This window comes from Vidua chalybeata, chromosome 5, assembly GCF_026979565.1.
Source record: "Vidua chalybeata isolate OUT-0048 chromosome 5, bVidCha1 merged haplotype, whole genome shotgun sequence".
NCBI lineage: Eukaryota > Metazoa > Chordata > Aves > Passeriformes > Viduidae > Vidua > Vidua chalybeata.
Window position 1 is genome coordinate 18,640,246 of NC_071534.1, and position 27,209 is coordinate 18,667,454.

The 27,209-nt window shown below is 48.6% G+C and overlaps 2 protein-coding genes across 5 annotated transcripts; one reads left to right on the forward strand and one right to left on the reverse strand.

Annotated features, from left to right (window-relative positions):
- Window positions 1-90: 90 nt before the first annotated feature.
- CHADL (chondroadherin like) lies at window positions 91-9,281 on the forward strand. 2 transcript variants are annotated; one of them, XM_053942928.1, is made up of 5 exons: window positions 91-324; window positions 417-2,078; window positions 2,784-2,950; window positions 3,292-3,528; window positions 9,203-9,281. In XM_053942928.1, the coding sequence occupies exons 1-4, from the start codon at window positions 91-93 to the stop codon at window positions 3,515-3,517; spliced, it is 2,289 nt and encodes a 762-aa protein (XP_053798903.1). In that variant the 3' UTR covers window positions 3,518-3,528; window positions 9,203-9,281. The 2 variants fall into 2 exon arrangements, with proteins under 2 accessions (XP_053798903.1, XP_053798901.1); XM_053942926.1 differs by lacking the exons at window positions 2,784-2,950; window positions 3,292-3,528; window positions 9,203-9,281 and having other exon boundaries at window positions 417-2,777.
- L3MBTL2 (L3MBTL histone methyl-lysine binding protein 2) lies at window positions 3,988-26,274 on the reverse strand. Of its 3 annotated transcripts, none has more exons than XM_053942929.1 (17): window positions 26,223-26,274; window positions 24,536-24,803; window positions 24,190-24,323; window positions 23,355-23,478; window positions 22,335-22,414; window positions 20,944-21,061; window positions 20,482-20,616; window positions 19,657-19,745; window positions 17,835-18,066; window positions 17,069-17,148; window positions 16,386-16,490; window positions 12,765-12,912; window positions 11,850-11,932; window positions 10,010-10,244; window positions 9,189-9,254; window positions 8,137-8,259; window positions 3,988-7,321 (listed from the first exon to the last, which is right to left on the reverse strand). In XM_053942929.1, the coding sequence occupies exons 1-17, from the start codon at window positions 26,241-26,243 to the stop codon at window positions 7,212-7,214; spliced, it is 2,151 nt and encodes a 716-aa protein (XP_053798904.1). In that variant the 5' UTR covers window positions 26,244-26,274; the 3' UTR covers window positions 3,988-7,211. The 3 variants fall into 3 exon arrangements, with proteins under 3 accessions (XP_053798904.1, XP_053798905.1, XP_053798906.1); XM_053942930.1 differs by lacking the exon at window positions 26,223-26,274 and adding an exon at window positions 25,794-25,800; XM_053942931.1 differs by lacking the exon at window positions 9,189-9,254.
- Window positions 26,275-27,209: the final 935 nt, after the last annotated feature.

Genomic DNA, 27,209 nt, shown 5'->3' on the forward strand with positions numbered 1-27,209 from the left:
GAAATCATAGTGTGAGAGCAAGAGAAAATGAGACCTGAGCCACTAGGTGACAGCAGCAGCCCTCTTGGCACATAGGGTTCCAAGGAGGCAATGCTGTTTGCGGATGCATGGGAGCCTTGCCTCTCTCCTGGCCTTACATCTGTCTCTCCCCAGCCACAGGTGCCCTCCAATATGGGGCCATCCTGGGGGCTCCTCCTGCTTGCAGTGGCCTTGGGGGCAACGGCTGCCACCCGCTGCCCTGCACCCTGTGTCTGCGATAACCTCCGTGCCCATGTCCTCTGTCTCAATGGGAGCCTGACTGCCATTCCTGACACCATCCCAGAGGTGGGGAAGGGGAAGAAAGGTCAAGGGATGGGGAGAGAAGATAGGTATGGCAGCCCTTGGGTAATTCGGTGTTTTATTTGTGTGACTGACAGCTCACCAGAAAACTAGACCTTCGGGGCAACAGTTTCATGGTCATCCCAGCAGGAGCCTTCCTTGCTACCCGCTACCTGACACACTTAGACCTGCAGCGTTGCAAGGTGGAGAGGCTGGAGGAAGGGGCTTTCCGGGGTCTGGGGAGGCTTGTCTACCTCAACCTGGCCTCCAATGGTATAGCCCTCCTCTACCAGGAGTCCCTGGATGGCCTCTTCTCCCTCCAGCAGCTCATTCTGGAGGGGAATCGCATTGAGGAGATACAGCCGGGTGCTTTTGGCCATCTGAGGTCCCTCACTGTCCTCGACCTGAGGGCAAATGCCTTGGTCTACCTCCCAGACATGGTCTTCCAGGGTCTGCAGGTTCTTAGATGGCTCCGGCTGTCTCACAATGCCCTCCATGTGCTGGGCAGTGAGGCCTTTGCTGCTCTGCCTGCCCTGCGCAGGCTGAGCCTGGACCACAATGAGCTGCAGGCACTGCCTGGTGAGGCCCTGGCCAGGTTGGATGGGGCTACCCGGCTAGACCTGGGCCACAACCCCATCACCTACGTGGCTGAGGAAGCCCTGGCCATGGCCTCGCTGAGCCACCTCTTCCTGGACCATGCCTCCCTTCAGGATGTGGCTCCCGATGCCTTTGCCCGCAGTCCCCAACTCCGTATTCTGGACCTCCGGGAAAACCAGCTGCAGGGGCTGCCACCCCTGGCCGGGGCAGGGGGGCTGGTAAGGGTCAGTCTGGATGGGAACCCTCTTCTCTGCTCCTGCCTCCTGCGCCCCTTCCACAAGTGGATGACAAGGGCACGAGTGCACACTGAGGGTGCCTGTACTGCACCCCCTGCTCTCCGTGGCCGGTCCCTCAACTCCCTGAAGTCCCCTGAGATGAGATGCAGTCGCCTCTGGCCACCCCCTAGCCCCACTGCACCACCAGAGCAGCCGAGTTCAGCCAGCAGCAGGCAGTGCCCCTGGGGATGTTTCTGCTCCCCTGATTTCCATCATGGGTCCTGTGAGAATAGGGACCTGCGGGAGATCCCTCGGGACTTCCCTGAGGACACCCGCCTTCTCGACTTGCGCCGAAACCCCTTCAGGACAGTGCCACCAGATGCCTTCCCTGGCCTGAAGGAGCTGGTGTCGCTCCACCTACAGAGGTGCAGCATCAGGGTGCTGCACCCCGGGGCACTACGGGGGCTGGCGAGCCTGGTCTACCTGTACCTCACTGACAACCACCTCTCCACCCTGGTGGCTGCTGCCTTTGAGGGGGCCCCGCAGCTTGCCTACCTCGACCTGGACCACAACGCCTTCACCCATGTCCCTGCAGGCACCTTCCGGCTCTTGCCCAACCTCATCTCCCTCCATCTGCAGCACAATGCCATTGGGGAACTGGTGGAGGGTGACCTGGCTGGAGCCAGGGGGCTCCGCTGGCTTTACCTAGCTGGGAATGCCATCAGGCACATTGCCCCAGCTGCCCTGGCTCCCACCAAGATGCTGGAAAAGCTGCAGCTGGAGGGAAACCTCTTGTCAGAGGTGCCCACAGCAGCCCTGAGGGGCCTGCCTACCCTGAGTGAGTTGAAGCTGTCCCGGAACCCCATCAAGCACATGGGGGACAGTGTCTTCCTGCCAGTGGCCTCCAGCCTGCAGCACCTCTACCTGGACAACATGGGCCTGGAGTGGGTGAGTGTATTATGGGACTCCCAAGGGTCAGTGGCACCACAGGGCATATTACAGGTTACACTGCCCAGGGCTGATGACCCCTATAGGGTCATCCAAACAGATGTCCTTGAATTCCCAAGCCTTCAGGAGATGTTCCATAGCCTGGGCAGATGTTCCATCTGGCTGGGAAGCCAGATTTCTTCAGGCTCAGCTGTAGCATTCCTTTGCTTCAACCTTGCTTCTGGCTCCCTTGGGAGAAGCTTACTCCCTCCAGTCCTGAAACACCCAATTTTATTGGGGTCCAGACCATTCCCTAAATCACCTCCTTCCCCCAGCTCTGGCCAGATTTCTCTTTCTCTTATTACAGGCTGTCCCTGCAGGCCTCTCCACTGCTATTATCCTGAATATTTCCATTCTCTCAAGGAAGTAGTGTTAGCAGCACCCTCATAATAACTGTGTATCTTAACAGCACCCAGGGATCACTCTGAGACCTCCTGAATGTGACCTTCTTTCTAAGAAGACTAACAGGAATCTAATGAGTTCCAAAATGTGATTGAAACTGCTTGAATTAATTAACAGTCCCTCCTGTTTGAAGCAGCTCTTTTGTGAGGCCACCAGCTTCAGGACAGGTTGTCAGGGCCCTCAAGATGATCAGAAGTACAGGGGCAGAGATCTGCTCCCCTGCTTTGATCAGCATGCCCCTAACCTACCCTTCTTCCATGGCAGATTTCCCCCCATGCCTTCACTGGCCTCGGTCCCAAGATCAGAAGCCTCTACCTGGAGAGCAACAAAATGAGTAACATACCTGACATGAGCAACTTCACAGGGTTGGAGATCCTCAACCTGCATGATGTGCCTTTTCACTGTGACTGCCAGCTCCTTCCGCTGAGCAGGTGAGTGCCACAACGGGGGAGCAGCCTCAGGGATCTGCCTGGGGGGGGGCAGCTGGACCTCCTATGATGAAGGCACAAACTCACAGCACACTGGCCATTTCTGGTGTTTTTCCGTGGTGGCGAGATGTAGCACACATCTGTGTGCAAGGATGGAAGTTGCCTGGGCTTTCTAGGCATAGGGAAAGCAGCCACAAGCTGGGGTGGCCAAATATTGAGATATTCAGAGGTCACCCAGATTACCTGGCCTTACTTTGAAGTGATCATCCACTTATGGGCATAGACTTTTGCCCTTTGAATCACTCTTCCTCATTTCTTTCCCTGATCTTCTACCACATTTCCAGGTGGATCAACAAACTCAACCTCTGCATAGGGGCCACCTGTGGTTCCCCTCCAGAAGTCCAGGGGCTGAAGGTGAAGCTTTCCACCACTTTCCAAACTTGTCCTGGCTGGGGACAAAGCGAGGCTGCGGAAACCAGTCCTAACAAGACTAAGGCTGCAATCAAGCCCAACAAGAAAAAGAGGTTGGCAAAATCTCCAGCCAGAGGCTTCAGTAAGAGCAGAGCTTAGGGTTTCTTAAGGTGTGTAGGACATGTGCTGGACACAATAGGGCCATACCTACAGTCTGGCTAGAGCAGTTTTTCTAGACTTTTCCCCACCATGGAGATATGAATATTGCCCAAGGTGCACAGGAGAGCCTGATGCCACCAAAACAATGCTGATTTGCCAAAGATGCAGTGTTTGGTTTTGCAGGACACAGAGGCACATTCCATAGAGTCTGCTTTGGTGATGCAAGCAACGAAGCCAGATACTTGCTGCTTCTTTCCAAGGCTTCCACCAGCCATGTGGAAAAGCTGTTATCCGGAAGTTTGGTTTTGTTTTTGAGAGCACTTTCACAGCTGCCAAAATCATAGAAGAACCCAGAGTGGGACTGCAACCAGCACCACCCAGTAAGGTCCTGCAATGGCACAAATCTTATGCTAGAAAGCTTAAAAATTATTAGTGAAAATGTTGCCTTAATTCCCAGCAGTTCCTCAGGATTAAAACATATGCGCATGGAAGCCTTTTTATTTCCTGCAGAATTCAATCAATGATCCGTAAGTGACCCCATGATAACCAATGTGCTCAACATTCAATCAACTCAATGTGCTCAACAGTCCCCATGACTGCATAGGTTGGGATCCCAGAAGTTTGCTTAAATTGAAAAGGCTCTGAAAGATATATTTACAGATAAAGATACATTTTGACTAACTCTGGATTTTGGTGGCCTGGAAAGCAATATGCAAGCCATGAGCCTCTTCCTGAAGTTGGTCACAGGGCTTTTAGGGTACTGATCGTAGACCAAATTTACAGTACAACTGTTAAAAAAATTAAAAACTGAAACCATACTCCAAGTCCTCTGCAATACTGGGTTCAAAAGCAAGAAATTACAGAAGCAGACACATAGTACAGATGAATATCTGGTTTTGAGGCCGGTGCCATGGAGAAGGTCTTGGCTTTTGTGACAATGGTGTGTGCTTTAATGATTGTAACATGTTAGATGGATGGGATCCACCTGTCTATAAAGGGTAAAATAATCTGGCAGCAGCCTGCCTGGTTTGGTGAGATGGGCCTTAAACTAAAGAACTCTGTGTAGGTGAGGTCCAAAATCCCGTGGCTTCCTCTGGGTAGTACATTACACCAATCAGTGAGCGAAAGATGTTCCTTGAAAGATGTCTCTCGCAGTAAGCATCAAAGAGCTACTACCGAAGGTGTTTATGGCTGTGGGTGAATCCTCCTAAACTCCTTCTTGGGTAATCCAATTGCTTGATTAAACCAGATGTGAGGGGGACAATTTCAGGTTCTTCCATGGAAAGCTGTGGGATGGTATGAAAAGGTTAGAAGGACAGGGTGGTAGTGAGTCCCTCTGCAGGTGACTTGAACAGGTAGCAGATACAGGGGAGCACACTCGGGAGTCTTACAGAGGTGAGCCAGGGACTCCTGAGGTAAAAGAAGCCAACAGGCATACCAGCAGGGAAATATCTCAAAGGAATTAAGGGCTGTTCCTCTGGGAAGGTGATGCAGCCAACAGCCTGACCAAGGTGCCTTTACACCAAAGCACACAGAATGGGCAACAAACCAAGGAGGGGCTGGATGCCACCGTGCTGCTGGAAAGTTATGATCCTGTTGCCATTACTGAAACTTGGTGGGACAAATTGTGTGACTGGAGCGTGACTATCGATGGCTATGAGCTGTTCAGAAGAGACACAAAGGAGGGAGAGGTGGAGGGGTTGCCCTCTATGTCAAGAGGTGCTTTGAGTGTGAAGAGCTGTCTCTGAAGAACAGCCATGAGCAGCTTGAAAGACTGTGGGTAAAAATCAGACACTGAGGCAACAAAAGGAACCTTGCGGCCGGGGTCCGCTACAGCTGCCTGAGCAAGGGGAGCCTATTGACGAAGCCTCCTTGCCCCAGTTAGAGGAGGCATCGTGCTCACAGGCTCCAGTCCTGTTGGGGGACTTCAGTCACTTTGACATCTACTGGGAAAGTACCACAGTAAACTGCAGGCAATCCAGGAGACTCCTGCATGGAAGATAGCTTCTTGAGCCAGGTGGACTTCTGTAAATCTTTTGACACAGTCCCCCACAACTATTCCCTCCCAACTGGAGTGATGGATTCCATGGGTGGACTGTTTGGTGGATCAGGAATTGTTTTGATGGTTGCCTGCAGAGGGTCCCAGTGGGCATCAGTGACCAGTGTCCCTCAGGGGTCTGTACTGGGACCAGTGCTTTTTAATGTCTTCATTACTGACACACACAAGAGGATCAGGTGCACCCTTAGCAAGTTTGGAGATAGCACCAAGCTGATTGGTGCTCTTCATTCACCTGAAGGATGGGATGCCAGCCATAGGGATCTGAACAGACTCAAAAGTGAGCACACAGGAATCTCAAGAGGTTTAATGAGACTGAGTGCAAGGTGCTGCACCTGGGTTGGGACAACCCTGGTATCAACACAAGCTGGGGGATGAAGGGCTCAATAGCAGTCCTGCCAAGGACTTGGGGATACAGGTGGATGAGAGGCTGGACATGATCCAGCAATCTGCACTCACAGCACAGAAAGCCAATCAAGCATCAAGAGATGAGTGAAAGCATCAAAAGCAGCATGGCCAGCAGAATGAGGGAGGGGATTCTCCCCCTCAGATCTGGTGAGACTCCCACCTGCAGTGCTGCATCCAGCTCTGGGGTCTTCTGCACAAAAAAGGACAGACCTGTTGGAACAAGTCCAGAGGAAGCCACCAAAATGATTAAAGGGATGGAGCACCTCTCCTATGAGGAAATGCTGATAGAATTGGGATTGTTCACTCTAGAAAAGAGAAGGCTTCATAGTAACCTAACTAGAGTCTCCTGATACCTGAAGGGACCATACAGGCAATTGCAAATGAGACAAGACCATCTACCAGAGCACATGGTGACAGCACAAGGAGGAATGGGTTCAAACTGAAAGACAGTAGTTTTAGATTATGTATTAGGAGAAAATTCTTTACTGTGAGGGTGGTGATGCACTGGAACAGGTTGCCCAGAAAAGTTGTGGATTCTTCATCCCTGGAAGTGTTCAAGGCCAGGTCGGATGGGGCTCTGGGCAACCTGGTCTAGTGGAAGGTGTCCCTGCCCACAAGCAGGGGTATTGAAACTAGATGAGCATCTTGAGATGTTTATGGTCCTCTTCCAACCCAAACCATTCTATGATTTTATGAAAAAAGGTCTCATTTCTTCAGCAGGCATCATCATCTCTTTTTGTTTCTCCACCTCTCTCCACTCTTCCTGTCCTGATTTTCTTGGGGGTCACAGCACTTAGACCAGAGAGCACAGCACCGAAGTCCTACAGGGGCAGCTCCTTTCCTGATGTGTCCTGCACTCATCACGTCGGACAGCAGCTTGTCCCCTCCAGCCAAAGCTAAGAACCCAAATTAGCCTTTTGTGCTCTAGCAGCCTCTTTCCCTGTTTCGAGTTCCTGATCCAAAAAGTGCCTTTAAAATCAGGCATGCACAACTACCACCCTGGTCATGCTCCGCAGCACGCCTGCAGTCTTTTTGCTGTTTCCTAGGGCTTAATATTACATGTCTGGGGGAAATTTTCTTGCACAGCAGGAGAGCAGAGTTACGATGCCACAGGGTGGTCTGCTTTAAAAAAGGAAGGCCCTTTTTTTTGTCCTCTGTTTCCCTTTGCCAAGACCTTCCCTAAAGAGCCACAGGGTAAAGCTGCTGTGGAAAGCTGCAGAATGCTCCAGATCAGTCTGTGTCCTCCTGCTTTATACTGCTGATGGGAACGGGAAGCTCTGTCTCTCCAAATTCTGCATCTGAAGGGTCAATGGTTTCTTCTTTCACCCGCACAGCAATGACTAGCAAGAGACAGAAAGAGAGAGGGAAAAATAAGTAAATAAAATGTTGACTAGCATTACCTGCAGCACCTCCAAACCAGGTCTGTCCATGCAGGTACTCAAAATGCCCCAGGCCTGGGGCCAGCCCACTTCTGGAGGGTACCTCACCACAGGGAGCCCTGTCATGCCACTGCAAATCTATCCATGGTCATAGCAGCAATCAGGATGGGACTAAACCCTGGCAGCATTCAGCTGCTGGCTCCCAAGAACAACTCGTAAGGGAGGAAAAGTGGATGTCCTCCATTTTTAGTCTGCCTGGGTTCACACAGGAGAACTTAAATTAATAGGAGGGACCTTCATGACTCTCCAATCCCCATGTGCACATGACACCTCACCCACCCCTCCTTCCCTCTACCCACTAGGGTTGGCAAGTGACCCAGCTGCTCTTCTCTTGGGACCACAGCATGAGAGGCTGTGTTCACATGCTGCAACAGCCCTTACGGGGATTGGGATGTGATAGCCACCTCTGACATATCCACTTTGTCTCTCCTCCCTGACCTCACACAACCAGACCACTCAGCAGGGCAGCCAGGCTCTCAGCAGGCATTAGCAGTATTGAGATTTTGAGCAGTACTGGTCCCACCAAGCCTTCTTGGGAGGCAAACCTTTCCAGGGAAAGCAGACATATGCTTTCTTCTACTCTCTGGAGTGTCTCTGGAGAAGTACAGGAGGATGTTTGACATGCTGCTGCCTTTTCCTGTCTGGAGGCGCCCATGACTTACTGGCCAAGAGGGTGTATGGATATGGCTGCAGGGTAGAATAACTCATTCCCTTACTCTCATCAGGTGCCGGCTCTGGCAAAGCCTGGCTGGCAGCTTTTGCTTCTCGTTTTGAATTCATGGCAGAAGGCTTCTTGACAGTCTGCTTGACACTGCGGGCTTTGGCAGGTAACTTTTTTCCTTAACAAAGAGATAACAGAGTATGAGCAAAAGTGTATTTCTTTTTCCCTGGAAAATCAGCAACCCTGCTCCTCTGAGAAACCACAGGCCAGAGACCAGCACAACTGAACAGAAAGCTATGTGGTCATTAGCTGCCAACTGGTTATGCAACAGAAATGGCCTACTGGAGAAAAATTCTATAGTCATCATCTCAGAATATGCTCCTTTATGTTCTCCTTCATTAAAGGCAAGGCACTTCAGCATCTGTTTAACTTCCAGGGAGCAGGTCCTTTTGGAATCAGCGTGGAATCAGCTTTGCTTACCTGTCTGAGTCTAGTCCTAGGTAATGAGCATATTTGCTGCAAGGCGCAGACATTGTAGTAACCATAATGTTCTCGTTTTTAGCTGACCATTTTATTTAGGTTGAAAATTTTTATATTCTTTAGATGTTCTTTCCTCTCCACCCCCAAGGAAGGAATTTCTTGTCTGTCTACAAGATTTGCCACAGCTACTGCAACAATGACAGCAACAATGATAAGATGAAACAATAAAAATATTTCTACTGGCCTCTTCAGCCATCTTAAGGCTTTCTTTCCCTCAGCACAAAGCAGGGTTGCTCTCCAGCTACCATTCAGCTGCAGCAAACATCTCCCTCCAACCATGGACACAGTAGTGACAGCAGTACAACCTCACACCTGGAAGCAAGTGCCACATATACCTCGGCCAACAGAAAACAGACTGCAAAACAGATCCTTCCCGCACAGAGCTCTCTGCACTTTAGGTAACAGGGCAGGTAAGAAGGGTGAAGTGTTGGTAAACCCACAGCTGACTGAGGGCATCCACAGCAAGACAAGGCCTCTCTCTCCTGCTCTGATGGGACATGGACAGGGTTCCTCTAACTGGGCCCAGCCTGTGAGCGAGCGGGAGGGCACTAATCAAACATCACTCACTCTTCTTTCCATAGGGTTTCTTCCTCTTCTTGGGCACCTCCTTGGCCTTCGCTGGAGTTGTGGGCTCTGTCATAGAGACGAGAGGGAAACGAAAGCCAAGTCCCATAACCAGTAGGTAAGTGGGATGAAGTGACATAAGCGAGAAACAGATATACCCGTCCCCCCAAGCCAAAGCCCTCTTCCCAAGACAACCAGCTGAGGGGAAAGCAAGGCTCTAGTGCAGTTGCTGTCTGTGCTTCCAGGTGAGGGCCCAGACCAGCAGGCTGGGGCAGCACAGGGGAGAGAGGCCCGGTATAGACTTGGTAGGGGCAATAAAGAAACAAGATTAGTAGTTTGAGACAAGAAGGAAAATATCTGCAAAGGTGAGGCAGTGGCCTCCCTGTGACAAGGGAAGGAACGAACTCTTGAGAGGATGCTCTTACCTTTTACAGACAGAGTCGAAGAGTTGATGAGGAAAGGGAACATGGGGTGAGCTCCTGCTGCTATCTGGCTAAGATTATAGCTATGCTTAATAAAAGGGAGCTGTGCAGGAATAGGATCACCTAGAACTCTACCCAGCTTCCTTAGGAGCAATTAATTCTCTCTCGGTGTGGGGGAACTGAGCCAATCTCAAAACTCAGGCTGTTTTTGCCCCATCAGGCTCCTCCCTCTGCCAGCTGCTAGAATGTGGCAAAAGAGGAAGATTTATGGTAGCCAGTGCAAATCAAAGAGGCCATTTGCTTCTCCCTACAAGGCCCAAAAATCAAAGGAGGCACTCACGGAGCAGGAGGAAGGAAATCTTTACCTCTAGCATTAGAAACCACAGTAAAATCTTCACTCACCTGGAGTCACTGGTGGTTGAAGCTGGTAGCCTGTCAGCTCACACCACCCCACAGGATAAATGTCTGGAGACTCGCAGTCCACCCACTGGTCATACTCGTTGTCCCAGCCATCAAAATGGATGCTAAGGAGACGCTGGACTACACGCTTCACCGTGGCCACACAGATGAGCCGGGGTTCCATCAGGTCCACTGCCTCCACCTTCATGCCTGCCTTGAAGCCATGGTTGGGACAGTCCTGGGTGCATAAAAATTAAAAAATGAAAAAAGAAAAGCCAAGGCCATTGCACTCAGTCCAAACCCGTATCTGGCCAACACCACTCTCACACAGGCTGTCCTCCAGCCTAAAGCAAGCAGACAACAAGCCCATAGATGCAAAAACAGATCCAAAGCCAGCTGTGCCCTCAGTCAGTTTCAGCAGGATCCTGATGTGGGGGGAGCAGCAGTTCAGGAACATACAATCAAACAATTACCTGACATACCCCTGGGAAATCAGAAAGACCCAGATAGGCCCAGGTGCTGCAGCAGTTTTGTTGATGTAAAGCAGCTCCCACCCTCCACCCAACATGCTAACCACATATCCACAGGCAATGAGCAATGCAGAGCCCACCAGAAGCTCACAGAAACACTAGAGAATCACAGGTGACACTCAGAGGCACCCACAAAAGGCAGGACACTAATATGCCTACTTGGAGAGCACGTACTCCTGGACCTTTCAGCTCTCCTTAAAGTGCTGTCTGTCAGCAAACTACAGCCCACTAGAGACTGCATATATTGCATATACTGCGTATTGTCTGTCCTGACTTCAGGAATACTTTTGACACTGTCTGCCATAAGAACCTCATAGAGAAGATGATTGAACTATACAGACTGGGTGCAGATGCAGCAAGATAGACTGAAAACTGGCCAAAAGACTGGGCCAAGAGGACGGTTATTAGTGGCATGAAGTCTGGTTGGAGGCTAGCAAATAGCAGTGTACCCCAGGGGTCAATACTGGATCCACTCCTATTGAACATCTTCATTAATTATCCAGATGACATGTCAGAGTAGCATGTCACACCAAGCAAGCTTGCTTGTGGTAGAAAACTGGGAGGAGAGACAGAATATACTAGATGGTTGTGCTGCCCTCCAGAGGCACCTTGACAAAGTGGAATCCCATATCTGCGGAGGAAGAACCCCCACGCAGAAGCTAGGGGCAGGCTGCCTGGAGAGCAGTGTGGCAGAAAAGGGCCTGGGAATCCCAGTGGACATGAAGTTGAACATGGGCCAGGGATGTGCCCTTGGGACAAAGAAGGCTAATGGTAAGCTGTTCTCAGCAGATCAGTGGAAATGGTCCTTCCCCTCTGCTTGGCACTGAATTGTTCCCTGGTACAAGGGAGACATAGTAGAGAGAATCCAGCAAAGGGCCAAAAAGGTGATGAGGGAACAGGAGCATCTTTTGTATGAGGAAAGGCCGACAGAGTTGTGACTGTTCATCCTCGAGGAGAAAAGGCTCAGGGGTACCTTATTTATGTATATAAATGCCTAAAACGAGGGTGCAAAGATGGAGCCAGATTCCTCTCAGTGGTTCCCAGTGCCTGGACCAGAGTTAACAGGTACAAACTGGAGACATCTTCTACCGTGAGTGCCAATGAGCGCTGACACAGGTTGCCCACATGGTTGTGGAGTCTCCACCAATCTGGACATGGTCCTGAGCAACCTGCTACAGGTGACCCTGCTGTAGCAGGGGTGTTGGACAAGAAGTCACTTCCATCTCAGTGATCTTGTGACAGCCGGAGCTATTGCACTCCTCCTTGCTTTCTCCAAGCATCCCTACACATAGTTTCTTCCTGGCAGCACTCACTGTGTTGAAGAGCCGTGATGGAGCAGGTCTTGATTTGGTCTCTTCCAGGTAACGTTCCCAGCTGAATGTCTTTGCTTCGTGCCCTGCAGAAGGAAGAAACACTAAGAGGTAAAAAGGCAGACACTGGGTAGACCTGCTGGGACAAAAGGCAGAGTAGGCAGGAAGGAGGCATAGCAACTGGTTGCAGAGCAGGTCAATGAACCAGCATGTACAGCCTGATCTTGGACATGAACCTAGTGTATGGATTCCACGGGAGTCCAGCACCCCTCTCCGCAGGCAAATACAGAAAAGTGCAAGTTGCAGCTCTGAACATCGATGTCAGCCATAAACTCAGACCACAGAGAAAGGGGAGGACCAGCAGCAAGTAGGAAGTAGTATGTTCAAAACACACCACTTAGACCAATCTTTCTTTCTCCCAGCAGCAGGAACATCACATGAAGATGGAACAGCATTGCACAAAAATGCTGCAACACAGAAATTCAGAGCAGGCCTTTTCAGGTATGGCTAGAGGAGGCAGCAAAAACACTCCTAGGGTGATTGTCTCTTAGGAGTTTGAAGAAATACTCATGTCAGATCTATTCATAGAGAAAAGAATAGAGATGACTGTGGACACTTAAGTACTGATTCCTGCAGCAATGGCTCTACTTATAGCTTCCCACCCTCCTTGTTCTTTAAAAGCTTTTATTCTGTTCAGTTTAGGGATCATACACCTCTGCCACTGATCTGCCAGGAGCTAACCAAGACTTGGTATATAGGTAAAGCTCAAACAGCCTGGCTCTCTGAACTAGCTGTCTACCTGAAAAACAAGCAGATTGGGACCTTGTTGATTTATCTAAACCTGACCCCTCTCAGAAACACATTGTCTATGAAATTTTGCATGCAGGTTTGTACCACAGGGTAGAGTCCAAATCTCACCTTTTGGAGGGGTCAATTCAATGTTGTTCCTCTTACAGAAGTTGGCAGGGAAGATGGCGTGTGAGGAGGCATGATAGCAGAACCAGTCAGAGCCATCATCAGACGTTGCTCCATCAATGCTGATCATGAGGTACCCATCCAAGAGAACCTGAGATGGGAGTGAAGGCATGAGTGTAGAGCTCTACTTGCTCTAAAGCCTCTCCTCCTCGCAAAAGATTCTCTCAAGAGTCCCCACATATCAATCACAATTTCCACTAGATAGTAAAATCCAGTGTTATATGCCCCAGGCTTCTCCTAATATCTTAGTCAACACAAGCTAATCCCCAAAGCAGAAAGTTCTGCAGGACTGGGACCAACACTAAGAGCCTTGCGAAATGACTACGTGAAAAGCTTTAAATGGTCAGGTGTTGCAATTCCAATTTATTTTATTGATTCCTTGTTAAGTGGTTTGTTCTGTTGTACCCCCATGTTCTCCCCAAGTTAGTTTATCCCTGGGTTTTACCCTCCCTCAAAGCTGTCCCTCATGCCATTCCCCCTCCTTGTTCCAGCTCTTTCCCTGCCTGTCAAGGCAACCCAGCCCCTTTTGTTACAGAACCTTCTCTGCCACTTTAACCTCGGGCCAATTCCTGACTGCAACACCCTTTTGGAATTCCCCTACTCCTCGAAGTCCCATTGGTCCATGTGACGTATCCTCGCCACCCTCCTACCCCAATTAACCCTAGACACTTGATGTAATTCTGTTATGGTTTAACACTGGCTCAATGCCAGCACCCTTATGAAAATACACTTTCTTAAATAAATGTTGTGAGATGTGATTAGGAACAGAGTAGAGCAGGCCTAAGCTTAATAACAAAGGAAAAAAACTTTATTAAACTACTACTATTGTACAAGACACACATACTAAATCTAGGATGAAGACTTTTTAAAACACTCCTCCTCCCACTTAATTTCTAAAATAACTACAGTGAGACATTACTCGGGATTCTTGATTAAGTTGTTACTTTTTAGGTAATTAATACTCAGTTTATTAAGGGAGAGAGGAGTCTTTCTTGCGCCATAGACTCTCCAGGAAATACAGTTGCCACTTTCTGTGTTTTTATGTTACACATGGCAACTGCCTGGAGAAAATTTGCTAGTGTGACACTTTCTTTTCTATGTTACAGTGTTCTTACTACTGTGTATGGACAGATTGCTTATAGGGCTTGTCACCAGATGACACAAGCAAAAATGACGCACCACAGCCTTGGTCATGATGAAGAGACTAATTTATTTTTTCTGACTCCAATCTTTTATAGTTCTCAAAAGATGCCAGTGGATTGGAGGGTGAACGTGCCACCTCTCCAACAACACTGGACAAACTACCTGTACATCAAATTTCTCCGCCTCTATGAAAGAATGCAAAACAATAGGTTGTTTACAGAAAGTTGTGTGAGAAAGTTCTCTACAAGAATGTAAACTCAGAAGGCTTTAGAAAACTCTTGATAACCAGGGCGACAGGGCTCTTTTAAGGATGCTTTGCCACGGACTAGAAGAGATAATAGTTTAGCTTTTTATTTTGGGACTAGAGTCCCCCCTATTTTCTTTTGGGGCTAAGGGTCTAAGAATAGAGATCATTTTCTTCTTGAAGACAGATGGTATTACTGTTTTCTCTTCAGCTTTTCTCTGTTCTTGCTATTCTTGTGCTGGTGGTTGTTGAAGGAGGTCTCTTTGCATTACTGCATTTTCTTAAAATGTAGTCTCTATTGTAGGATAACTTGGTTTAGTTTATGGTTAATAAGAAAAGTCTGGCTAAAAGCTACTCTATTATCTCTTTCTACTTAAAAATTTCTTTTTTTTAACATCTCAGGTGTCGGACTGTCTCTCTTCAACTATAAATATTTTATAGTTTATTTATATATTTTATAAAGCCTTTATTTTCTAGGATAGGGTTAAAAGTTTAGACTTTCTGGACAGCTGTAATTTTTGCTCAGAACTCTTAACTTTTATACTGGGCATCTTTCCCTTCTTTTTCTTTCTCCTCTGCCGGTAAATTTCTAGGTGCTGTTAAGCTCTCTATCTCTTTTTCTTTGAGGGCAGGGGGAACAAAGGCATCTTCACTTCTCTCTCCCTTTTTGTCTGTAGGAGCTGGTTCGATTCTAGACTTTCAGCCCTCTCAGCCTACCTCTCTCAGGTCGCATGGCTTTTCCTCCCCCACCCAGCCTGTGGCTGGGCAGGGGAGAGTCTGCACTTTCTGATGACTGGAACTAAAGAGGCAGTTCCCCTGGGAGTTCTTGCTTTTAACCCCCAGTGTTTTCAGAGGCGTGTCTATACTTTCTGTGGTCACTCTAGGTGCTAATATCTAAACTTGACTACTGATTGGTTTGACCTAACTTCTTGAAAAAATTCACTTCTATGTCAAACCATGACAAATTTCCTCACTCCTCCCCTGAGGATTCCCTATGGGTTAGCTGTTTGTATCCACCCCCTGATTTGTATCTGTACAAAACCGCTTGCACAGGAGTGTTTTGGGCTCTTTGTTTCTGATCCCTTTTCTTGGAATAAACCCTTCCTTGTGGAACCTCAAGACTGAGAGCCTCCTCCATTCACCTTTGCCTGATCCCTGTTGAGGTTTGTGTCTGGCACCGTAGAGCAAGTGGTTCTAAAGGTTCTGCCTCTGGTAAATCCCCATACTTAGGCAGTTCCTCACTCCTAGCATGGCACCAGAGTTCTAAGAACTAGCCCAGGCTCTGGTAACAGAGCAGTCAGGTGCTCTGTTCTCCTGCAGAAACACCTTGTTAGCAGCCCAAAAACCCTCTCCACCAGCCAGATCATGAATTTGTTACTGGGTAGAAGGGAAGGAGCACTACCCTCATATTTGCTACTTCATACAGCAACAAGACTTGTCCCATCCTGTCACTCCCTGGTAATTAGTGCCTACCAAAGGTGACAGGCATGCCTGTCCCAAACTCTTCCATTTCCAAGCCGTGGCTGAAGGGAACATTTTACAGACAAATAGCTCTTGTAGCATCCCACTGCCAAACTCCAAGCGTCAAAGTCCTCAGCTTGGGTTCTGTGAGGGCAAACAGCTTCTTGAGGAAGCAGGAAAACCCCAGATGAATGCTATATTTTCAACATTCAACACACTTTGCTGAGGAAACATGGGCAAGGAATTTACTTCTCAACACCAGCACAAGAGTAGCGCTCACAACCACCTCATCAAGAGAGACTGAAGGTGACACGTCTATCTATCCTCATGCCATTGCCCACATGGAAGTCACCTCACAACTCTTTCCATTCTTTTCCTTTCTCTATGCACTCTCAGAACTGGAGAACAAGTCTTCCCTACTGCATGCCCAAGGGTGGAAAGAGGGTGGCTGCCAGTCACACACACTGGTCACTAGCTTGCAGACCAAGCATGCTCATCTTCATGCTGTCTGTTTAAGTGCACATGGATAACAGTTTGTCAGACCTCTGAGGTAACCCCCCAGTTACCTCCACACAACACCTGTCCACTTCTCTTGACAGCCTTCTCTTGTCCCCCATGCAAAATCCTACCTGGTCTTATTAATTTGAAAAGACCTGAGGAGAAGCTGCATTATCCCAAGCAAACATAGCAGATCCCCTTAGGCTCACTGAACTTACCTTACAAACAGTGGCCACACAGATGTTGCCCAGATTCAGGGGGTCGATGGCTTCCAGTTTCATACCTCGCTCAAACCATCCACCTTCAGAATAGACAGCTCGTACCTAAGGGAGACTCTGGTATACCATGTGCTGCCAGGAGTATGGGGCAGTCCCATACTGACACCAAGCACAGCAAGTGCAAATAGGATTAGAACTTCTTCACTTGGCTCAGCTTGGGAGGGGGAAGCAAAAATATTACAAGAAGTACAAAGAGGCAGCCAAACCAACACTATGTTTGTGTCAGCAATCTCTTGCCATGGCTCTGGTCAGTAAGAGAGCCAAGCCCAACTGCTGCTCCACAACAAAGCGAACTTCCTTCTCATCTCTGTCCTTACCAGTATTATCCAGTTCCTTGCTGGAACTGGTCTCTCCCATGCAATCCTCTTCCCTCTCCAACTCAAAGCTCCCTTGCTTGCCCTTTGATTGAGTGCCTCAATCTGTCACTGTCCTTTAATACTTTCAGCTTTCTAGTTTGACCTGCTCCTTCTTAACAAAACCCTTGAACCCCAAAGACCTTACTGCCCTTAGGTATAAGAAAGACCACCCTCAACAACACACATGGCAGCATGTATGCCCAAGCAAAGAAGTGCTATCACTGCTTCCTTCTTTGTGACCCCCACAGAAAGGCAGACTTGTCCTACCTTCTTAAACAGATAGGGCACAGCATCACAGTAAATCTTCCGGAAGGTGGGATGGTTTGCCATGTCATTACGTTTTTCTTCTGTGAGGAAAGGAACAAACACAGACAGGTAAAAAACCTGCAGTAACTGCAGTAAGAAAACAGGAAAATTAATAATCAGTCTGTGAGAGCTTAGCTGCTATAAACCCCCTCAATATGACACCATTTAGTAAAAAGAACAGGTCAGTCCCTCTACACTTATAAAATGGGCTGTGATGAAGGGCTTGCTCAAAAGCAGATGGCTCAGCTTCCTGAGCACTACTGATAACACATGCAGCTATAATCACCAGGGAGAGGCAGCAAAAGGATCAGCAGAGCTCAAGTCTTCCTTTTTTGTCTTTTACTTTGCCAGAGTAAGCCAATCAACAATTCCTCTTGGTAAAGTCCAGAAAAACACATCCTGATGGCATCCAGTGTTACAGAAGCCAGCATGAATTTCCTCAACAAGAGGAAATAAACCATCTGTCACATTGCAAAGTCTGCATTCTCACACTAAGGGGACAGACTGCCTGCTTCAGGTAAGAAACCTACAGTCCCCCGTTCTGACCTTTGATCACAGGGCTTTTATCTATCCAGATAAAAAGCCAGCAGACACAAAACTAAGCAGGCTTCACCTGTTAGGTCTTGAGGCAACTGCCTCACTCCCAGCATGTCAAGACCAGTGTCAACAGAAGGGTGCAGGCAGTTTCCAGCAAATCAGAAGATAGCTGCAGTGGCCTGATCCTTACCTGTCTTCTTTATGTCATGGCCGACTCTCCGTGACCAGCCCACAGGATGGATGAGGGGACTCCACATGTGGCACCAGAAGTCATCATCACTGTCACTGTCCTCATAGAGGAGTCTCAGTCTGCCCCCAATCACTGTGTCCACCACTGCCATACGTGTCTGGGACACATGGTTCTTATCCACCACCTCAACCCGCATGCCCTGCCGGAATGGGTACTTCATGCTCTCTGCCATCTGGCAACAACCAACAGAGGAGGTGAGATCAACCACAGTTCTCCAAACACTTCAGAGAACAGCTTTCCCCACAGACATGCACCCTGGCACTGCCCAAAGCTGACTAGGAAGGGATGCATAGGAGTGGGTTCTTTGGGGGGACAGGTAGCTGGCAGCTCCACACATGACAGTGTGGTTGGGCACACACACCCGCTGGGTCTCCCTTTTGTCATGTGGCCTCATAAGAGCTGCCCCACTCCAGCCCAGCAGCAACGCCAGCCACCACCTTGTCTGAATGTTCCCAGTGAGAATTCTGTTCACGAAGAACTGAGTAAGGAATTGTGTGTGCCTTTTTCAGTCATGAAAGAGATTCCAAGGGTTTTGAGGCTGCAATTAGTTAGAGGTGTAGCTTCCCAAATTGCAACAGGATTTTCAGTTGACTTCAAAAGAGGTCAGGTTCTTATTTTCACCTTTTTATTCTGATCAGAGGTTGAGCTACATGATGATCTATCTCCCAACTCCACATCCAAAGCCAGTTACTCTGCAGACTGACCCAAAGGCACAGTGGAGTCACTGGCTGCTTTCTAACTTTTTCTGAGACCTTCAGTTTGCTTATGCAGTCTTGTCCTACTCATCCACAAATGCCCAGTGGTGTTTATAGAACCCCTGACATTTTGGAACTGTGATTCCAAGATGCTATGCAGCAACTAGGAAATACAAAATAGATACCCAAACCAGCCTACATCTGAATCCAGAAGAACTTTTAAGCTAAGGTCCCTTCCACTTCCTGTTTATTAGGTGGCAGTGGAGATGCTAAGGGGAGAAAGAAAAGCAATGTGTGTTTCCTTCCACCATTTCCCTTTCAGCTACAAGCTGTGGCCCAGGAACAAGCAGCTACAACCACCCTCTTAACCTTCTGAGAAGTAACATGGGAAGCACTAACTACATCCAGATCTCCAACTCAGTGTCACCACTTACCCTGCACACAAAAAAACCTATCACCTGCCTTCCTGTCTGCTGTCTCTGGGACTGTCTTCCTTATCTGCCATTTCCAAAGCTCCTAGCCACAGGAGACCCTCTTCCCTCTAACAAGGTGTAATCTCAATGCAGGCTACACAAAAACAATCATGAGAGCTATAGAGATGCCAAGGCCATGGCACTTAAAGGAAGCCTGTGCCCTTCTCACTCCTTGCAGGTTGCTTTGCTACCAACACTGAAGGCAAAGTTTTTTGACTCTCAGAGCTACTTCCTGGCACTGAAACAGGGCAGGGAAATGCCAGGCTGGAGGTGCACTGGCCTTGCCCTTCAGCAAAATGCGAAACCTCATCCCCAGTATTTCCCAGCAGACCATGTGACAACAGCTTTTAAAGCCTGCCTATGACCCAAAGCAGAAACTGTTGTGCAGAGAGGGCACAGAGGCTGTGCTATCTGTTACCCATAGCATCATGACAGGTATCTTAGGAGCATGTGGAAGCACTCACTGCCCCTGCCCTGCCCAGGTTTCAAGGCACACAAAAGTTGCACAGATCAGAACCAGAAGAGACATGTTGAGCACATGTCTTGACTTCAGCTTCATTTCCCCCATGCAAAACGACAGCCTCCCATGGTTACCTTTATGTGGAAATCCACTGGGATGGTCCTAGCTCCCACCAGTTTTTTCATGAGGTAACTTCTCCAGTCAGTGTACTTGGCATGGATAGCTACATATGAGCAAGGAAAAAGTCCATCTTTATGACCAAAATAATTACAGCACCACGCCTTTCATCTTTCTGACAGCCCATGAGCACTAAAAGGCCTTCTTCACACTCAGATTCTGTACTCTGTTTTGCCCCCACATCTGGCTGAAGGGATCACCGTTACAGAATGAACTGGGCCAAGCAGACACTCAACTCCACTGATCTAGATGAGGAAGTGGTAATAAGAGCAAAACACAGGAAGTGGTAATAAGAGCAAAACACATGAGCCATACCAAGCAAATCTCAGCTTGCCAGAATTCCACTAAACTGGCATCCCTCTCTGAACTGCTAGCTGTGCAGGGACTGGAGTCACTGCACTTACCAGAGATGTTGCCCAGGATATAGGACCAAAAAGTTCCCTCACTTCTATGTTAAACCATGACAAATTCCCTCACTCCTCCCCTTCAAAGTTCAAGTCCAGCCACCATGTGAATTAGAAGGAGGAAAAGCCACCAGCATTAGCTCCTACAGGTCTGACATCAGCACTGCATAAAGCATCCCCAGGTCAATAATAGGGAGATGCAGAGGGAGCAATCCAAGCAGTCTTCAGCTTCCCAAACTCAAACTGCTGCTTGTAACTCAAAGCACAAATGGAGCTGTAGTCCTACATGCAGTGGGAACACCTGTCCCTCTGCTCTAGGCATAAACCAAAGCTTCTCCATGCCCAGGTATATGCTGACCCCTCTTGCCCCACACTCACTTTGTGGTGGTACGAGAATTTTGCTGTTGATGGCACACCAGCCAATGGGGTGAATATCCACTGTGCCCAAATTACACCAGAAATCATGACCAGCATCATTCTCAAAGCCCTCATATCGCAGAAGGGCCCTGTATCCTGCCGGGACAGAACAGACAAACAAAGGCATTAGAGGCCAAGAATTTGGCACCACAGGCTTAGTACCCACAGCATGGCCTCCAGCTCTCTGCATAGGCTACCAGAGCTTCTCCAGCAACTATTCTTGCAAATTGACAAGCAACCAGAAGAGGAACTGTGCTGGTTTCCTCTAACTCCAGCACCATGGTATTTCCTGTTGCAAAATCTCTCGGCAGTTGTAGAGCTCCAAAGAGCTGCTGTTTTGCTTGACCAGCTACCCTCAGCTCTCTAAAGCTTCCCTCAGAGCTTAGCTGTGTCCAGCTATCAAAGATTACTTTGGAGACTTACCTACAATCTGGATGACAGATGCAATCCAGTACACACGACTGGGGAGAACAGCATCACTGTTCAGCACTTCCATTTTCATACCTTTCACCACATCATCCCACTGATCAAAGAGCGGCACCTGAAAGATTGAGGCAACCATGCTGGGAGAGGGATGTGGAAATCAGAGCAGGGTTTAGGCCCTTCTAGCTTTCAGAGACATGTCTTAGGCAGCTACACTTTCACTTTAGACACAGGCTTGCATGCCTTACCCCTCCTAGATTTACCAGCATCTTGAAATACAGTTGAACTGTCTCAAACATCTCACTGGGATGTTCACTGAGGATCCCAAAAGGCAGAATACCATATAGCAATACTTAACTGTTTCACTGCCAAATGTCCTATTATTCCAAAGGATCTACTGCCATTCCTCTATGGCATAAAGATACCTAACAATGAGAATACCTAACATGTGTGCCTCACCTATCCTCAAGAAAAAGGAAATGTTTTCAGTATTATCAGACCACAACTCAAAAGGAATATAACAAGTCTTATAAAAATTGGACATGCTGGAGGTGCAGCTACTGCCAGGCTCACATAAAACTGAATTCCTCTCTGCACATCACCCTGGGCTGTACTCAGCCATACAAAATTAGCTTCCCACTATCATCCCCAGTCAGAACTGAGCCATCGCTATTGATGCCTGGAAAATAGAATAGATCTTCCCAAGAATGTTAGAGTCAATATAAAAGCAAACCTTCACTTGAAAGCTTTCAGGTACACAATATGGCAAAAATCACATGTGGTATAGTAATTCTACAATTTTTATAAGATTAGTTGCTTAGTATACTTATCATTTACTGTCAAGTTAAAATGTTAGTTGGTTAGGTAATAATTCCTGGGGTTCTGACCCATTGGAAGCAGTCCAGAGGTTTCTTTTGCCCCACTTTTGTTATGTCTGGTTCAGATTCTGGTTGGAGAACAGAATGTCCTTGTAGTTGGTTGTGTTCTTGGAATAAGACTACAATATTTCTGAATGTGTTTATAAGGTTAGCTTATTGTTCCTACATGTAGAGAAGAAAACCAGGAAAAATACTAGAAGCTACAGCCATGCTTTAGCAATCTAGAAAGCTACAAATATATGAAAAACATAAAAACCTAAAAATCATAGGCATCACTACCACCAGTGTTTCCACCAAGTCTCCCTCTGCTTCCTTCCCCCGGAACTCCTGGACCCTTTGTGAGACTCCCATTCTCAGCTGCAACAAACAAACCCCAACTTCTTTCCTTGCATCACCTGATCTCAATAACGCCCTGCAGGGTCTCTGCTCACCACCTGTCACAGGGGCACAGGGGGGCCCCATGCATATGACATGCCCTGTGTGCCCTGCCATACACAGCAAAATAGAACTCACGTGTTTGAAGCAACTGACAGGAGCTGCCTTGTAGCCGTGCTCCTGCAGGTACTTTCCCCAGTCGAAGCCCAGGACGAGTGCTACAAGCAGACATGAGAACAGAAAATCAGATGAGATGACAGAACAGCCACAGAGAACAGTTACCTCTGGACTACTGCCTGCAGCCTCCAGGCACCAGGACACAACACACAGGGATTATGCATTCCACTCCATTTTCTCTGGTGGGAAACTAGACCCTATGTGAGTGCAAGGTCACTAACCCTCACAAGAGGCAAAATATATTATTAATCAATATTTACTGTCACTTGCTTTTGGAGGAGCAGAAAGGGCAGTAAAAGCGGTCAAGTCCAGCCCAGGGCTAAAGCACTCCAGGGAGAGTGCATTGTTTCAGGGTTAAACCATTTCACATTTTGCGTCTCAGCAGCAACGCTGCAGGGTCCTATCAGCAGCACTTGCTTCCCCAGAGGGTGCTGGGAAAATCAGAGATACTAATTTGAGCGATTAATCCCACAGTCACTCCTGGTTGCAAGCTACAGCTCTGCTCCAGCAGCAGTCTGCTCAGGGATCACTCCCTGCTGCTGCCATGCCCCAGCACTCCCCTTTTCCCTAACACAGTAAGTTGCTATTCCTTCAGCTGCAGGGACTGGTTTTTGCTCGAAGTGATCAGTGAGTGACTCGAGGCAACCATGAGCAGTGGGGCAGGAAATGGCTGGGAGAAACAGGACACCTTTAAGTCACCTTTGCCAGCAGAAGTCAGCACCTCATGGAACTGGGACCACAGAGCTTACACTCCAGGTCAAGTCATACGAGGAATGAGGATGAGGCTACAATAGTGGATGGACAGGAAGAGGAAAAAAGACATGCCCTGTGTTCTACCAACTTCTGTCAGAGTGATCCACACACATCGTACAAAGAAGCGTACCAGAGAGGAGGAGGAGGACTGCAGGGCATACATCCCTCAAAGTGTCCCCATTTCTTGACTCCAGCAGCTGCACCTCCTCACACCTCATTTACACTCACCATCCTGACCAGTCAGTGTCCCATCTGCCAGCTGTCCCGTGCCCTGTGAATGGAGGAAGGCCCCAATCTTGGCTGACCAGGATGCTTTGTGCAGAACTTTAGCTTTCTTTGTTGGTGGTTTCCCCTATAAAAGAAGGAACATTAGAAACATTAATGGCACACGAGACTAAGCTACCCCCTGGAACTGGGCATTCATCTCTTCCTTGGGACAATTTTCAGGCTACTACAATATTTATTAATACTCACAGGAACAAGAAATAGCAGGTAAAATACACGTGTCCTTTCTCAGCTTTTAGGGAACACCACCTTTAAGCTGTCATGCGTTCTCTGGGCACTTCAGGCAGGAAGAACAAGCCACTGTGACTGTCAGTCTGATATTTAATTAGAGATCAACCACCTACCCCTATATAAAGGCACATCCTGCTCCATCCCCAGGAAATCTCACAGAATTATAGAATTTCCCTGAAGAGCTGGAAGTCTGCCTTCCTAAAGTTCAGGAGCATGACTTTACTCCTTAGCTGACCTATATTCCTCAAGATTGCAAATTCCACCAATGCATGACCACTGCAACTGGAGCCACTGCCTCCAGTCTTGACATCCCCAATTACTTCACTTACCTTGGTGACCATCAAGTCTACTGTTGCATTCCTTCTGCTGCAGCTGTCTATTCCCTGGCTTTAGAAATTATCCCCCATGAATTCCAGGAGTCTCCTGGATTACCTACAGCCTGCCATGCTACTTTTTGCAGGTATAGGGGTGGTTGAAGTCCCCCAGCATGACATGAGCCTGCGGCCACGATGGAGCCAGAGAGCCAGCTGGAAAAGTTTTAACGCACCTGCAGTCTGGCCAGGATGCTGGCCTTTTTGGAATTTGAGGAGTAGCTTCTGGAGCAGGAGACGCTGCAGAAACGTTTGGTCTTGGAGAAGAAAGCCTCCCTGGTGCCCACAATCCCACACATTTCGCACACAGCTGCAAAAAGGAAGGCAAAAAACGTGAGGATTTGGCAGAGTCAATGCACTACAATGACAGCGTTGAGACCAGCTGACCATGATTGTACAGCACAGATCCCCCACATAGCCCAGAAAATGCAGTCTGAATCCAAAGCTGCTCCCAAAGCACCGTCAAGGTGCAGCCACACAACTTTCACTGCCCCTGAACGTTTCAGGCAGCACAGGCAGTACCTGGCTCGGAGGCACTGTCTTCTGTGAGCCGGCCTGTGGATGGCTGGTGCATTGGAGAGGTCGAAAGCTCTCCAGCTTCCCGCTCTGCCACCTCATCATCGCTAGACTCCTCCAGACAGGAGCTGCTGTCACTGCCCATGCTGCTGTTGTAGCAAGTGAGGCTGTCATAACCCCCAAAGATGTCCAATTCATCATCCTCCTCCTCATCATCACCTTCCTCCTCCACCCGTTCTAAAGATGAAGTTTTGTGGCAGAAGGCAGACACCATCTAGAAAAAGAGGCAGTTTGCTTTAAAATAGACATTTTACACCCCACTGCACAATAAACCTGCCTTTGCTGCTTTGGGAGGCCCTCTTGGGCCAGGGGGTGGCCTCAGGGCAGGCAAGGAATCCACATAACAACCCCAAAAGCAGGACTCTGAACTGCCTTCCCCCATACTGATCCCTTTACTGATATTCAACATGCTGCATTCTGCTTCCCAAGAGGAAAGTGCCATAGGGCTGTTGCTAGATAGAAAGCAGCTTGAGGAACATAGAAGATACAGGGCAAAGCACTGCCTTGCTGATGAAAGACAGATGAGACTGTGTCCTTCCAGGCAATGTTCCTTCCAACATAGTTGCACAGCACAGCAGCGCAGAGACCGTCACAGTAAAGCCAGCACAGACTTCCAGAATGGAGCACAGGCTGCATGTTCCTGCCACCACAGCTCAAGACCAGCACAGCCTGGAAGTCAGGAGGACCAACTCAGTCCTGGAGACAGTTCATGTCCTTTGAAAACTGCACAGTGCACAGCTGACCTCGGTTCAGGAACGACACCAGCAGGATGGAAGAATGTTTGCTATAGGTTTTTGCCTAAACCCAGATGCCTCCACAGCTAAACATCTTCACTGGCTCTTTGTACTTGCTGTTACAGCAGGAGAGCTGCAAGGCAGAGACTGAAGAAAGAGCACAGAAAAACAGTCTGTCTCAGACTAGAAGAATCTTGAACTAGGCTCCAAATAAGCATAAAAGAAGCTGGGAAAATATGTTAGCAACTCATGAAAGAGCAGCAAGAACTCAGCATCAGCACAGGAAGTGATGGAACAGAAAGGCAAATTCAAACAGCTACATGAGGCAGAAGGATACCATTGTTCCTCCAAGTGAGCAACAATAAAAGATCAGCAGAAAGCCTATCACCTTCCAGTACTAAATTCCCTCTGATCCCTGGCTCCTAGCTATCATTATAGACACGTGGACAGGAAGATCAGACTTCACTCACTGCTGTCTCTCCGCATCCTCCCTGGCTTTCACACAAAACAGATCCAAGGTTCCCAGGTTACTCCCTGAAAAAAGAGTTCCTCTCCTGCGGATCCAGGCCCTCAGACAGCATTCCTGACGTCTGAAAGGCCTGAAGTCCTCTAAAAAAGAAAGCTTTTAATCGCCTTCTAGTCCTTGTGTGGGTGCATTTTACACCAACTCGAGGGACGTGAGCACCATTGCATCGTTACTCTTCCACAACAGGTGAGTGAAACTTGCAGACACGTTACAAGTCCCCAGGGCTGCCAAGCAAGGGCAGCATCACCCGGATCCTCCTGGGAAGCTGAGGGGGACGCAGGAGCTCATCCCGCCGGGATCAGACGGACCCACTGCCGCCCCCAGGAGCAACTGAGCCCGAGTCCCAGAGGAGTCCCCGTCCTGTCCCGCTCACCTCTCCCCGGTCCCGCTCCATGGCTCCCGGGACGCCGCCAGCCCGCCTCCTGTGCGTGGAGAGCATCCCCCGTGAGCTGTGCGTGTGATTGGCGAGAGCAGCCGAAAGCACAGCAAATCAGCGGGGAGTTTGTTCCCGCCGCGCTGCCCGCGGGTCACGACGGGAGCTGTAGTTCTTTTTCCGCAGCCATGGCGCCTCGCGGCGGTCCCGCCCAGGAACAGGCTGGGCTCCGCTGCCGTCTCCCCGGCTACATTCTTGCTTGTGGTTCGGGATTAGCCCGCTCGGTCCCAGAATGGCTTGGATTGGACGGTACCCTAAAGATCATCCAATTCGAACCCCCTGCGGAGGGCAGGGTCATTTTTTCACTAGAACAGGTTGCCCAGAGCCCAATCCAACCTGGTCTTGAACAGTCCCAAGGATGGGACGTCCATAGTTTCTCTATGCAGCCTGTGCCAGTGCCTCACCACCCTCACAGGAAAGAATTTCTTCCTGTGTCTAATCTTAATCTGCTATCCTTCAGTCTAAAACCACTAGCCCTTGTTCTGTCACTACCTGCTCATATAAAAAAATCCATCTTCCTCCTTTTTACAATCCCCCTCCAGGTAGGCTGCAATGACGTCTCTCCAGAGCCTTTTCTTCTCCAGGCTGAACAACCCCAGTTCTATCAGCCTGTCAAGAAGCTTATGTAAAGGTAAGCCCCTGGAGGCAGTTCTATTTTCCCCCCATTTATTTTGTTATCACTGTCACTGTGTTGACGTTGTAGGAGAAGAGAAAAAAAAAAAAAAAAAAAAAAAGGGGCTGTACTGAGCATTCTTAGTCTGTATGGGCTTTGTAGTGAGTGGCTGAACAAATAATGTGTGAAGCACAACTGTACAGTCTTAGCTGCAGGTGGGAGTAAAGCAGCATGAAAAAGGTTAATTCCAAAGGCTTACCTTATACATGGATTGCTCTTCCACACAATCCAAAGGCTCTAACATGAGGCTACAG